At 43.9% G+C, this 15,179-nt stretch overlaps 1 protein-coding gene across 3 annotated transcripts in view; it reads right to left on the reverse strand.

Annotated features, from left to right (window-relative positions):
- cep162 (centrosomal protein 162) overlaps positions 1 to 14,030 on the reverse strand; it is a 40,774-nt gene extending 26,744 nt beyond the window's left edge. The window contains exons 1-12 of one of the 3 annotated variants that reach the window (XM_061220158.1): positions 13,929 to 14,030; positions 13,040 to 13,132; positions 11,815 to 11,971; positions 6,615 to 6,779; positions 6,059 to 6,266; positions 5,696 to 5,766; positions 5,520 to 5,581; positions 4,591 to 4,621; positions 4,105 to 4,218; positions 3,436 to 3,636; positions 2,977 to 3,058; positions 330 to 519 (exon numbers count right to left, since the gene is read on the reverse strand). In XM_061220158.1, coding sequence (XP_061076142.1) covers positions 330 to 519; positions 2,977 to 3,058; positions 3,436 to 3,636; positions 4,105 to 4,218; positions 4,591 to 4,621; positions 5,520 to 5,581; positions 5,696 to 5,766; positions 6,059 to 6,266; positions 6,615 to 6,779; positions 11,815 to 11,971; positions 13,040 to 13,099 — 1,341 coding nt within the window. In that variant the 5' untranslated portion in view covers positions 13,100 to 13,132; positions 13,929 to 14,030. Of the gene's footprint in view, positions 1 to 329; positions 520 to 2,976; positions 3,059 to 3,435; positions 3,637 to 4,104; positions 4,219 to 4,590; positions 4,622 to 5,519; positions 5,582 to 5,695; positions 5,767 to 6,058; positions 6,267 to 6,614; positions 6,780 to 11,814; positions 11,972 to 13,039; positions 13,156 to 13,805 lie in introns of all 3 variants that reach the window. The other 2 variants (XM_061220143.1, XM_061220151.1) reach the window with 2 other exon arrangements.
- Positions 14,031 to 15,179: the final 1,149 nt, after the last annotated feature.

Genomic DNA, 15,179 nt, shown 5'->3' on the forward strand with positions numbered 1-15,179 from the left:
TGTCAGGGACAGAACGCTCACAATCTTATTCCTTTAACGGTCTCTCTTGTCCATATTTCCACAAATGCTGAGTCATTCCAGCACCCCTCTCCACCACTGCTTCTGCCCTTTAATGTTTTCAACAGATTATACAGAATGTTGAACTTTTCAGCTGAGAATAAAACACTGATTCTTCTGTGACTAGCCTAACCTTTTCTGTACAATTCACTACACAACTTTTAGTATTAGCATCCCAGGCTAAAGTGCATCTTAAGAGATGAAAAATGTTCTTCTTTGTACCTCTCCCTCCACTAGGTCCTTTCACATTACCCCTCCCCCCCTCACCTCACCTGCTGCTTTCTATCTTTTCTGGGAGGAGGAGTGGAGGTGCAGGGGGGGTCCTCCTGATACAGCATCAGCCGCTGCACCTCCTCCTGGACCCTCCTGCGGCCCACATCCATGTGGTCCAGGGTCTCTGCGGGCGCGGGGACGTGCGTTTCCGGAAAGGAGGTCCGGCTCTCTGGTTGGGGCCCCGCCTCACTGCAGGAACAAGGACAAAGGTCAGGAACAAAATGGAGGCAGCCATTTCCTGCCACAAGCTGCAGCTTCTTCTTCACAAGGAGGTTCAGGCAGTGAGACATTCACAGGACATCCACCAACTTAATACGTGGGGGGAAAACATAAGTAGATAAATGCCTCAAAGAAAAACAGGCTTTATCTACCTGCTGTTAGTTTTTTCAATTATAATCCACTTACAGAATCCACTTAGCTTTGTCTAATTTCTATCCTGCACCCCCCCTGAACTTATATTGCAGCAATTTGGATTTGAAATTACTTGCAAATGTCGAGACTAATGTTGACCAAAATGTATAAACAGCAAAATCCTTTATTCATATTGAAATTTTACTCACAACTTTAACGTTACCTCAGGGAAATTAGGTTCACTAGCTAGACTTAGTGAAAACTGAGTTTTAAACCCAGTCACTATCAAAGCAGTAACAACAAACACGGTACGTCTAACGGTACGTCAACAAGTTTGTTTTCCCCACAAAGAAAGCCTAAAAACACAATGATGTGCCTCCGTTTTGCACATAGTGCGAGTAGGCTAATGTCTGCAGTAGGCTAATGCGAGTAGGCTAATGTCTGAATTAATGTTCTGTAATGAACTTGGATTGCTACACTTCTAGTTATTTATGGGAATAAATAAGAAATACAGTTTGGTGACTATTCATAAATGAGCTTAATATTTGGAGTAACAATATAATGTTGGCATCGCAAGAAATCAAAAGAATCGCCTCTTCACAATATAGTATGAGGTCACATCCATTTATTCAGTTTATCGTTTATCCATCTACTCAAATAAAACCAAGCTATGGTTGTGTCCTACTGTCTGCCTAGTTGTGCCCAACTTCTTTTTTTTTTTAAAGATATTTTTTAGGCCTTTTTCAGCTTTATTGGACAGTATATAGTATAGAGAGACAGGAAGAATGGGAGCGAGAGAGAGGGGAAAACATGCGACAAATGTCGGACGGTCGGATCCGAACCGCCGACGTCGCGGCTCGCAATGAGCATGCGGTCAGTGCTCTACAGGCTGCGCCACCGAGACACCCCGTTGTGCCCAACTTCTAAAGCAGATTTTGATGGAAACGGTTTTCACTATTTGGCTCCACAATTTAACCGAACTGAAAAGCCCTGATAATAAACCATTTATATTACCATCAATATTGTTTGTTCTAGCTAAAAGTGTTTTTAAAACTGAAATATTCCATGTAAATATGGCTATAACCATGTAATTCTGTTCAGTATAATGTTTTTGAGAATGTTGGTATTGGTCTGGCACTACAGGGTCACTGCTGGGTCACTAGCGTTTAGAACATTCGGCACTGCTGAGGCTTACAGTTCAAGAACACTCCGGCATTGAATAGGTAAAACAGAAATAAAATGATAGAAGACAGGGAGTGCAGATAGTGAGTGAGTGAGTGTGTGTGTGCACTTGCGTGCAAGTGTAACGGGGGCGGAATATCTGACAATGAATACATTTTTCAGTTTGTTTCACACAAGTCCTGAGAGAGACACAATGTACAAGTACCTTTTTTTTTTTCCCGTAAACACTCAATGCCAATTAAGGGTACTCTGTAAACTCTATTGGGGATGCTTCCTTGGTACATTACTCACTGACCCTGAAAGCCCAATCGCTGAAATAACAAGCCAATGATGCCATGCAGCACGACGGCTAATGCCGGGTGTCTCACTGCAAGTGAAGGCACTCGCAATGGCAGAAAAGAGGGGTGCAGCGCTTCCGCCAGATGTTAACAATGATTGACAATATTGGAACACAGCAAAGTTTCTAGTTTTTGTAGCGTATGGTTACGCTCAACTAGCAAGAGCAAACAGTAACAGCACAGGAACAATGTCCTCTTTTTTTCAGTATGTGTTTGTATAAACTATGTTAGAAGGATAGGAATGACCCACACACTGGCAAAAACCCTGAAAGAAGATCATAGCAAAATTGCAGTTTATTCGAGGCAATCACCTAAAAGTATAAAGTTTGTTAAAAAATATATATATATTAGATTTTATTTTATATTTTAGTGTTTGTAATCATCATGACAGGCGAGCTGGTGAGCATTAGTGCTGTTTTTCCTTCTGCTAAATGCGACACAGCATGTTGCATTTATGAGAACAGCTGTTCATATCTATCAGAACAGGCTAACCAGTTAGCATTAATGCTGTCTTTCCTTCTGATAAATGTTAAATTAATACGTTGCTTCAGCTAGCTCCTGTGCTTTCCTGCCAATTGTTAATAGCTGGCAGGTATCCCAAAGCTACAATTCATAAACTTCTGGGTTGGCAGCAGCCTCAGCATTAGACCTGATGTCAGAGCTAAGAATAGCCCTGATGCATACCTCTGAGCCCGGGTTTGGTGTAATTATGGGTAATAGCTCTGACACATGGATGGTCTGCAGGATCTAGGCTCACTGTGGGGTTTGGGCTCACCTCACAGGCTGGAGAGAGAAACCTCGCATATCGTCGGACTCCAACCCGATTCGCTGCATTAGCTCCTCCGCTGTGGGCATATCTGCAACACACGCACACGCACAAGCACAAGCACACGCACACGCACACACAATCACAGACAGACACAAGCACAGACAGACAACACAATGTAACATTCCAGATACAGTGCTAATGTTGGGAATACCTTCCTTACAAAATCCTTTTAAGAAAATGTAATTTTTTTTTTAAAGCCCTTATAACTATAAAGAAGTAGCTAATGTAATATTGCAAATGCAAGAAGACAACACCAAAACTGACAAATCACAAACCATACTTCCTTCACCCTCCTGTATCAGAAATTCAGCTCCTCTGATTGGGCAAGCAGGTGAGAAATCACCTTTGATAGGCAGACAGAAGCTATAGTGAACGCCCTGTAGATGCTGGATGATCGTGGCCCACCTGACCCCGTTGTCATGGTGTTTTTCGCCGTGCCTAGTGAGGGCTCTGGGGTTGGAGTGTGGCGGTTTGGGACCCTGGAGCCCTCTTCCGGGGTGAGGCTCCGCCCGTGGCCCTCCGCCTCGTCCACAGAGCCGCTGATCTTACGATAGGCCTCCTGCAGGGCCTCCATCTCACTGACACCACTCTGACCATACGACTGAGCTGTGAGAGAGAGAGAGAGAGAGAGAGAGAGAGAGAGAGAGAGAGAGCACAGCCCCCATTGAAAGGTCACACAGCTTATGGCGAGATTAGCATTCCTATTGTTCCAGTGAAAACTACATTTCACAGCTCCCCCTGCCTCTACAGCTCAGCAAAGACCATACCATCCATACCCCCCATTGAGTACCACACAAATTTACCTACTCCATGAGCCCATTAAAAACAATTCACCCACTGACAGGTCAAGTGCTTTGCTGGCAAACAATACTGATCTCCTATTACTGGATGAGTGGATGGCATACTAAATAGGCACACTTAATAATAATACCATCCAAATGCCAATTTGGCCCGGGAGGCACCCCCATGAGTGAACAGGGTGTGGGCAGAAGGTCCCCAGGCTCGGACAGCCTGTATTGTTAGGAGACAGAGACAGAGTCTCTCATCTGTTGGGACAGGCTGGGGGGCTCTTACCAGCTCCTGCTGGCTCCGCCTCCCCAGGCTCCACCCAGTCCTCCCTCCCAGCCTTCTCATTCGCCTCCGGCTGCTGAGTCCCACCAATCGAGTCCAGGGAATCGTGGAGGGACACTGAACACACAAAGACAGGAGAACACAAGAAACATAAGAAAACACAGAGTTGCTGTAAAGTGAGAGGAGGATATGTGGTCATGTGCATGCAGATGAACACCCACACACACACACACACACACACACACACACACACACACACACACACACACACACACACACAGCAGTGAGAGGCAATTGCACAAGCACAGGAATGCACACATGTACAGGCACACATGCACACACACACACAGCAATGAGAGGCAATTCCACACACACAGGAGCACACACATGCACACGCGTACATACCCAAGTACCAGGCAAAATCAGTTAAGCCACCCACATGCAGGGGTGCTTTTATACAAAAACATATGAGTAAGATGAACAGCTCACCTTTAGCTAGCATGGAAGGCATACTGGGTTTCTGAAACATAAACAAGCACAGTCATCAAACACATCACGGTCATATTTCTAATCAGTAAAAAACAGTAATGACAATGCCTAAAAAGTGAGAACTGAAGGCCTCTTATTTTCCTAAACTAAAGTTCCTAAAGTTTGCCAAGCAACTGCAGGAGGATCTAAGCCAGGGGCGCACAACTCCAGTCCTGGAGGGCCGTTCTGCGTGCTGGTTTTTGTTCCAACCAATTACCGTCATTTTAGTTTTCTGACAGCTCTATAGATTACACTGGTTCACTCCAGTGTGACATGGCTCAGGCAGTAAGAACAGTCGTCTGGCAGTCGGAGGGTTGCCAGTTCGATCCCCCACCCGGGCTGTGTCGAAGTGTGCCTGAGCAAGACACCTAACCCCCCAAATGCTCCTGATGAGCTGGTCGGCGCCTTGCATGGCAGCCAATCGCCGTCAGTGTGTGAGTGTATGAATGGGTGAATGAGAAGCATCAATTGTACAGAGCTTTGGATAAAGGCGCTATATAAATGCCAACCATTTACCATTTACTCCTGTACTGGATCACAGTGAAATCTTTAGGATACACCTGCTGTCTGTGACTGAAGCTGGTGCTTATACAAATGACCAAGATGCAGTATGATTGAGCTAATTCAATGATTAAGAGCAGAAGTTGCACCCCTGATTAAAGCACATTCTCAAAGAGATGTCCTTGTTTTCCCAAAATGGCGTAAAGTTCTGCTATAAGGAACATGAACGGTGTAGAAACACATTCTCACATCCATTGTAATGCAGTGAAAGGACAATTAAAAAACACTCACTACAGCTAGATTCACCAGTGAAGGGTCTATATTTGAATAATAAGCTGATTTAAATAAAAAGTGGCCTGGTTATTTCACGTATACCAAAGGCACCTCACCTCATCCTGGGCCTCTTTCAGGCTCGCCGCATCCTCAAAATCCTCGCTGTAATTGGGAGAAGCTACATCAAAGGGGAAGTGGGACACAACCTTAAGATGAGACACAAGCCCAGTGAACGAGACACAACCTCAGTATAACACTAAAGTAAGGCTGTGTACAGATGTGTTAATTTCACCTGCAGAGCCTCTGGAGTCCTGTGACCTTTCCTTTCTCTGGTCCTCTTCACTCTTCTCATCCTCTGCTTTCCTGAAAAACAACTGATTGTGTTAACATCTATGACACAAAACACATTGTGCTATACTGCACAAAATGAACACTAAAAAGCAAGGGAGAGAGGAACAAGCAGATGGGCAGACAGGGCAGACAGGCAAGCAGTGGGGTAGACAGACAGACAGAAGGAAAGAAAGGTAGACAGACAGAGCGATATATATACAAACAGACAGACAGGCAGAAAGAGAGGGAGAGGGAGAGAGATAGAGATAGAGATAGAGAGAGAGAGAGAGAGAGAGAGAGAGAGAGAGAGAAACCCAGCCAGTACCTCAGGGTGTGAGCGGGAGTGGATAGGGCCGAGTCCAGCTCCCTGTTCAGCCTGGAGTAGTCGATGGTGGATGAGGCTCCTCGCTCCAGGTCGGAGAAAAACCGCGCCTTCTCTTCCTCCTCATCCAGGGTGTCCAGCCCCTTCCCAAAGCCCAAGCCCGGCCCGCTGGCCATGACGGACTCCGAGTCCCGAGAGAGGGGAGAAAAAACTAAGGAGAAGTGAAAGGAAAGGTGAGATGTTATTACTTGGATTACATACCTTTCAAGTTCTTGAATTTGTTCAAAAGATTACCATTTTGTTCTCCTTCCACTATATTTCAGCACACATTCAGTACTTGTGTATTAAGACAATTATCAAACATTTGAAACTGAACTGAACGATATAAAAACAAAAGCAACCGTGTAACTATGTATTCAGGGAGAAGTGGGACGTCTTTTAACGTACAAACAATATCTCCAAAACAGAGGGGTGATGACATCTTTTATGATGTCAGACATGAACCACGCCCCTTCTAAGAGTGATGATGATGATGATGATGATGATGATGATGTCTCACCCTCAGGCTCGAGGCTGTCTCTGCTGATGAGGACTTGCTCTGCCCCTTCCTCCTCCTGCTCTTCTCCCACACGGGGCAGGGCTGGGGGCAGCTCCTCATCCTCCTCCTGAATGGGTTGTGATTTTCTCAGAGACTTCCGGAAAGTCTTCCCAGATGCCAGCAGCCCTGAAAAGCAGTGGGGATAAGTGGTCAGAGGAGCAGTGTAGAGCAGTGATCAGAGCAGCAATGTGGAGCAGTGGTCAGAGCAGCAGTGTGAGGCAGTGGTCATGCTAGCAGTGTGGAGCAGTGGCTAGGGAAGAAGTGTGTAGTCGATGACGCAACAGGATGTTGTTACACTTTATAAACAAGGCTGAAAAAAACCAAAGTGCTCCGGAAACAGACACATTGAACTGAGCTTTCAGTTCACATTTTCAGAAAATTGCCTTACATAAGAGCCGGGAAGTAGCCATTATTTCAGTTAACTGCTGATTTCACCACATGACTAGGAATAAAAGCCTTCTGTGGGCTAGCTCTCCACTAGCATATGATTGAAGTTGAGTGCTTTCAATGAGTGTCCCAATGACAGGAACAATCACAGTCACTACAGGAAGACGTCACAAGTTAAGCAAACTTGCTAATTGAAAACCTGACAAACTTGTTCAACTTTGAGAAGAAAAAGACAAACTAGTGAATTCTCTATTTTCACATACACAACAGAACTAAAGAATTTTACCATTTACAATTACTAAACAGAAAGTTCTACATGCACTGGCAAAACAGAACCACCTCAGTCCAAAGGATTCAACTCCACAAGGTCGACTTCTCGTACGCTACTTGGAGAAAAGGGAGGGTATGAGAACGTAAGTGATGTTACCATCCCCGTTGCCTTGTGAATCACTAATTTTGGTCGTCTCCGGTGCATTGTGGGAAACCTGCTCTGGACTCAGCTGCCCAGATGCATCGTGGGAATCTTCCTGTCCAGGACCGATCTGGCCAACCACATCTTCTTGCCCAGGAGGACTCCTTTGCCAAAGGGCACCGTGTACAGACTGTTCAGAGTCTTCCTCTCTGTGACCCTGTCCCAGTGCATCATGGGAGGCCTGTTTGGCCTTGTGGAGCTTCTCCAGATGGCTGAACTTGTCCAGAGCTCTGCTGCGTGGTTTGGGGGTCGGCCGAAGAACAGGGGCTGCGGTGTACAGAGGAGGAGGGGCGGACACGGAGGAACAGGAAGGGGCCAAGAAATCAAGATGAGATACAGAAGATGGTGCAAAAGAAGCAGCGGCGGTAAAGGGACGTGCTACGGGCACTACTGCCACCTCTACCTACGACGGCAAGAAGGGCTGTGTCACCAAACGCAACAGCAACGCAGTTTACAGGGGTGAGCTAGGCCAATCCCAAGATCCTCTACAGGGGGCGGGGCATAATTGGAATGGCAGCACTTAGTCGAAGCTGGCTGATAGGGGCAGGAAGGGGCCAGGAAATCATGATGAGATAAGGTACAAATGATGACAAAATGTGGTAATGGACATGCTACAGGCACTACTGTACCCTGTACGGACCCATATGACGTATTACGTATGGGTCCGTACAGGGGCGCAGGACATAATGGGATGGGATAACAGGGCTCAGGGGAGGCTGGTGGAGCCAGGTTCCAGATGAATATGGGGCTTCAGGTCATACCCTGAGGTGGGCTCCCTCTGGGCCTGCTGTTGTTCTCCAGCCCCACTGGCTCATTCAGCAAGACCCCCTCCTTGGGCCTCCTCGCTTTTATGAACCTGCGCCTCCCTGTTCCCTCTGCCAAGGGGATAAAGAGGGCAGGGCAGGGTTGAGGCAAGGGCATGAGATGAAGAACAACAGACAAACAAACAGGAAATGAAAGGGAAGCTGGAAAGGAGAGAAAAATGTAAAGTCCCTGCAGGGCCCTTTAATTACAGACAATGACAATAATAGCTACTCAACTGAGAGAGGAAGCAGAACTGTAGTTTCCTAAAGAGTGGATTCTCTCGATTTTCTGCTACAGAATGGCAAGCTGTTTTCATTAAGGTTACGTAAACCAGGGAAAATTGATTAAGCCGTCTGATGTGAAGCCGTCCTTCTCCTTTTAGAGGCCAGGAGCTAGCCCTGAAAGTAGCAGAGCTATAGAGCTCTGAATTTCCTGAAGAGCCTCATGACTAAAGGGCTCAACAGGCGACCACAGGCCATGTCTCTATGGACGAAACCAGTCACCAACCTACTGTATAAGCATAAACCACAACAGTAAACAGAATACACCCACCTGAGCACTTTATTAGGGATACCTGTACATCAGCTTGTACAAATATTTCATTATGCGTCAGCAACTAAATGCATAAAAGCATACAGACATGGTCAAGAGGTTCCGATGTTTTTCAGACCAAATGTCAGAATGAGGAAGAAATATGACAAAGTGACCGTGGAATGATTGTTGGTGGAACAGGGTGGTTCGAATATCTCAGAAACTGTTGATCTCCTGGAATTTTCACGCACAACAGTCGTTAGAGTTTGCAGAAAATGGTGCGAAAAACATCCAGTGAGCTGTGGGCAAAAATGCCTTGTTAATGAGAGGTCAGGCCAGACTGGTCAAAGCTGACAGGAAGGTGACAGTAAGTAATTCAAATAAGCACACATTACAACAGAAGAACATCATCTCTGAACACACAATGCGTCAAACGTTTTAAGTGGACAGGCTACAGCAGCCTAATAAAATGCTCACTGTGTATACACACGAAAGCACATCCTCACAGATCTAGTTACTTATCATGAAATATATAAGGGGCAGCACTCATGCCAGCCTGCTAGTGAGTATGTACACGCGCACACAGACACACACACAGGAATAGGAGCACTCACTTGGCTCTCCACGTCAGCCCAGCGTAAAACTTGGATCACGTTCGATTGAATGCAGAGACTGTCGTGGCAAGAACAGCACCTCCCAGTTGCGCGAAACAACTATACTTTTAATAGCCTGCGGTAAATTTAGCAAAAAAGTAGGCAAGATGAGTGTCCTTTGCAAAGTAACTAAATGAAGTTGCAGTGTTAAAAGACTGTCACCAGTGGAAAAAAGGTGACGGCAATCAACAAGGGCAAGCACAAAAGACACAGAAATTGTGGGGTGGCTGGTACAAATCCGGGAGTCTACAGCCACTGTGACTAGTGTGTAAGTTCCCACCCTGCACCCACACACCAAGCCCGCAGTTAGATTATACAGCAGACTGCGTTCTCTAATCCAGTTCAGCGCAAACTGTAATGTTCGCTTTTGCCCTGCTGTGACGGAGCGCCTTTGGCACGGAACGGGTTCTACGGAGCGCTGAGTAATGTTCGATTTTCCTCTCCAATCAATGACTCCCCGAGTCAAATGTCCTATCTGAGAGCGCGGTCGGTCACGTCTCCCTCACTCAGAAAAGCAGCGGTCTTCAGGTTTCACTGAATGAGTGCCCAGCACACACTGGGAGCACGAATCATGAACTAGTAGTTAGCATGGACCTGTGTGAACAGTGAAACTGCAATCATTTATTGTTCAATAGCGCTTTACCGCTTTTTTCCGTTTTTCTCCCCCGGCAGTATTGCGGTGTAAAGTTTTGTCATTGAGTAGTGTACAGTGTAGAGCATTAGAGTGTAGTTGAGGGCACACCACTCTAAACTTTAATTGATCAAATTAATCTCTTAATACATACCTTCATGTCAGTTTGTTCATAAGTCAGATAATAAACTACTCACTTGTGAATAGTGCGCATTAGTCTCCTTCACAAACTCCGTTGATTCAATTTGAAAGATAGAAGCTTTCTTGTTCATCTCGCATAGAACACAATTTTATGATTATTTTCCAGTCAACGGTTCCTTTAGTAAACAAGGACCATGCACTCCATTCTCACTGCTCACAAAACATACAGGGAAGTTCATCCCAATCTTCACACCAGGGCTTTGCCCTTGCTTTTGTCCTCTGACCAATTATTTTCTTACAAAAAATGCATCCTTGAATACTGAATAGTGGCTGGTGCAGTTTCAGTAAATCTGACAAGCTTCTGGCACCTAGTCTCCTTCAATACAGTAAACCACAGAGACACTAGTGAACAATTAATGAAAAGACAACAATGCTGCTGAGATATTTAAACAATTCCTCAGCAGTGCTGCTTTGAGGCAGGCAAGGACCAACAAAAAATTAAGTACAAGAAACACAAACAGATAGTGTCTGGTCAGCCATAGAGACTACTTCCCCAACTGTTGATGTTGCTAATCAGATCAGAAGCAGAGAGAGATAATGATACCTCTGAAACGTACCAATGTTGCAATATGAGCTGAATCACTGATATTATATCAGCAGCTGTTTATTGCCACATGGCAGATTGCCCAGAGAAAAATAATGTCCCACCCCCACAGTCCCAGCTGAGCTTCCACCTGTGTGAGGCCCTCAATAATGCACTTCCTCTTGGCAGCATGGAGAGAACGTCTTCCACTGCGCGGTCTACAAAGTGCTCACATCCCCAGTGAGGATCATTCAACCAATCTGCACAAACCCTCCTACCCCTCCTGTCAGTGATCATACTGGACTGTACATGGTCACAAATGTATTACATAAAATGTTGGCTTTTGTACAAAACAGTTCAAACAAATGACTTCCAGTTGTACAGACCATAGGACAGTCCACCAAATAACTAGACATCAAACTTCAAACTCTTACATACATTGCATGTACAACAGGGCGATATCGGCACCAATCATTACGGGCAGAAAAATATTGGTCTGATCAGCCCTAAAATGTTCATCTTGTGCATCCCTAAAAACATGACAGAAACAAATTTCAGTAGTGTTGCTTCTGCCCTTTATAGACTTCTGGACATCTGGAGAAACTGAATCGACAGTACAGTTAACTGCATGTTATTGATTGAAGTGACTCACACTGGAACATTACATTTGCATCTGGCTCTCAGAAGACACCTGCAATTCATCTTTTGATATATAGTGACCTCTAGTGTAGCATCTTCTGAACTACATATTACTGACAACAGGCAAATCTAGTAGCACTCATAGAAGTGAATGATGTTGTGTTATATTTGATGTTGTGGTGTTATATTTTGTTTTCGACTTTGTATTGTGACAGTGAAAGAGCAGCATGTTCAAGCCAAAACTGGGCGCAGCATCCCATATGTGCCAAAGCAAAAACAAAGCAGGAAGCTATCAGGCTCAGAAGGAAACCGATTGTTACCTCTCCCACTAGAGTCCACACTGTCCTCATCTTCCTGCCACCACGGGCGTGAGACCGCCTTCTTTTCCACTGCCGTTTGCCTGGTTTTACCCAAGCTGTCCAACACACTGGAGGCTTTAGTACTGCTACCAAGTTCCACCGACTCATCAGAAATGGACTGCGGAGAAGATAGTAACACATTACAGTTCTGCCGCATGTAGGGCATCATCTCAAGGCCCCTAACACGACCATCCTGTAACTGATCCACATATGGGGCATCATCTCAAGGCCCCTAACACGACCATCCTGTAACTGATCCACATATGGGGCATCATCTCAAGGCCCCTAACACGACCATCCTGTAACTGATCCACATATGGGGCATTATCTCAAGGCCCCTAACACGACCATCCTGTAACTGATCCACATATGGGGCATCATCTCAAGGCCCCTAACACAACCATCCTGTAACTGATCCACATATGGGGCATCATCTCAAGGCCCCTAACACAACCATCCTGTAACTGATCCACATATGGGGCATCATCTCAAGGCCCCTAACACGACCATCCTGTAACTGATCCACATATGGGGCATCATCTCAAGGCCCCTAACACGACCATCCTGTAACTGATCCACATATGGGGCATCATCTCAAGGCCCCTAACATGACCATCCTGTAACTGATCCACATATGGGGCATCATCTCAAGGCCCCTGACACGACCATCCTGTAACTGATAACCATTATAATGAAGGGTGACCAGGGGTTACAAGTTGAAATCATTTATCTGTTAAACTGCAGGTAAGCAGCAATGCAGTCAGTATTTAACAAAGAAACATACACAATACACAAAAGCATATTTTGAACATTACATCATTAATGGATCTATCTATGACATGGGGTGGCTCTTGTACAGCAGACAAGGATGAGTTAAGAGTAATTTACATTTTATGTAAGGATAATGAAACCGCATGATCTTGACATCTTCACAGACACGTTTTGGAACCCTTGCCGTAATGTTCTAGGCTATGTCATATAGTAGGAACGTGACAATATCATAACACTACTGAAAAAAATATAAAAGAAGCATCTAATGCGTTTAACATAGATGAATGATAACTGTCTTAAATCACCATATAAACTGTATAAAACTGTGAGAATTGACCCGACCTAAAGGATTAAACTGGTAATACCCTGTTGAATGTAAGTTTTTGTATTGGTTACAGTGCTGTTAGTTACCCACCTCCTTCAAAAACTGCTCAAACTGTTCATCCAGTTCCTCTTTAGTAAGTCGGCGGGACATGATTCATAATAGTATTAGTCTTCGCGGCGCGCACTACAGGTAATGTACACACAGATCTGTATTAGAAAGGTTGCAAGGGGGCGTAAGAATGCATCTATTCTCTAGTTACCAACAACATATAGCCTACTTAGGTAACGTTACAGTATTTATTCGTAAGATTAGCTAGAAATGCCCCTAACCTAGTTTTACAGTTGCTAAGTTACACCATATTTACCAACATCAATAACGTAACATGCTAACAATGTCACCGAGGAATGGAGGCTATAACTTACATGCTACCAACTACGTTAGCCAAGTATTTGATGGTCACAATTCATACGGGTATCGCCAACACGCTAACTTAGCTGGCTAGTTTATCACGTTTCATTCATCTTTTGATAACGTAGTTGGGTTACTGGTTAGTAGGCAACCTGGCGCCAGCTAATTAACAGTATATCTGTTAATTAGCATGCAGTTATAGCAGCTACTGAGCCAGATTAGCAGGTTAATACAATACGTTTCATCTAAAGTGTTATAAGTGTTCATCTAACTGTTATACAATATGCAAGGATACAGAACAGTTTAACAAATCTAGTGATTGAAGTTAACACACGGTTACTGTGTCGTTGGGCTAGGCTAGCAAACGTTAGTTAGCTATCTTAGCAAGCTAGCTGGTTTATACAGTCAAAAAGCAAGTTTACACAAATACAACGGGCTGGCAAACTACCTGCTGCAGTTTGGCTGCTTTACAAAGATTCACCTAACTTTCTAAACAATCGAGCATTGAATTAATTTTTAAAAAATGCAAATAGCTAACTAGTTTCAACAGATGATCACCCCAAAACACAACCATGTTATTGTGATATTTCATAGCGTCGCGTCCTTCCCGCGATGTTGACCGGGTCGCTGTCTCTAAGCGGATTGGTTAACTTTGACGTCATACAGAATCCGCATTTCCTGAGCTTCCGGGTTTTATTGTCGGAGCAAGAAATGATAAATTAGTAATTCAATCAGATATACTATTTTGTGTAAGGATAGGCGTTATTTCTTTGAAATAAGATTTACAGTACTGTGGAAAAGTATTTTAATATTGTAATTTATTTTTCATATAAATTTGGTCTTTGATTTTTAATTTATTTCTGCATTAGTCTGTCTGCATTAATGTTTTTAAATATTTTTTAATGTATGTGACAGAGATGTTTTGTGTATTGCATTAAATAAAGTAAAATAACATATACATCAATCAGCTTTTCTGATAAAACCCTGATCGCTACTGTCTGGGATTACCTGGAGAGTTAAAGGAAACAGGAGACAGCCAGTCTGCAGAAGTACACTGCAAGTACACTGATATGTTTGAAACAATCTACCCGTCAATTTCCTCATAAAACCTCCAGATAGTATATCCAAGAGAATTGATGCAGTTGTGAGATGTTGATATTTGAGGACTTTGCCAATCCATATGTAGTGTTACTTATTAACAAAGATGGAATTTTCTCACTGCAACATTTTTAGAACATTGTCAGGATATTGTTGATGTTACATTACAAAATGGTTTTCTCAAGAATGTCCCTTTAATGTTATTGTGTTAAGAGAGATGGATTACAACAGTTTTCAAATGTTGTTGATGTTCAGTAACTAAGTGGTTTTTGCATCCTACACATCCTACACATATCAATTAGTTCAGTGGTAATCTCAAAGTTTCCAGTTCGATCCTCAACCCATGTGGGAAAAAGTGTCAAAGTGTCCTTGATCAAGCAACCATGCCTAATCGCTCCTAGTGAGTTGCTTGGCTCCTTGAATGGCTACCTTTGTCATTGGTTTGTGTATAAGGGACATTAACTGTAATGCCCTTTGTGTAGCCTTTATAAAAAAAACATCTTAAGAATGTTGTGCCATAACATGTTCCATGGATTAATATTATAGAATTGAATTAGAAAAAACCCTCAATTAACATTTCAAAACATGGCATATTGTAAGAATGTCATTTCCAAACATTCAGAGTTAAAAAAAATATATAAACATCCTTATAGAACTTGAGAACACTCTGGGAACAGAACTTGCTGCTAAAAATGTTTCTGGAATATTCCAAGTTATTAATGGT

This window comes from Conger conger, chromosome 1, assembly GCF_963514075.1.
Source record: "Conger conger chromosome 1, fConCon1.1, whole genome shotgun sequence".
NCBI classification, from domain to species: domain Eukaryota; kingdom Metazoa; phylum Chordata; class Actinopteri; order Anguilliformes; family Congridae; genus Conger; species Conger conger.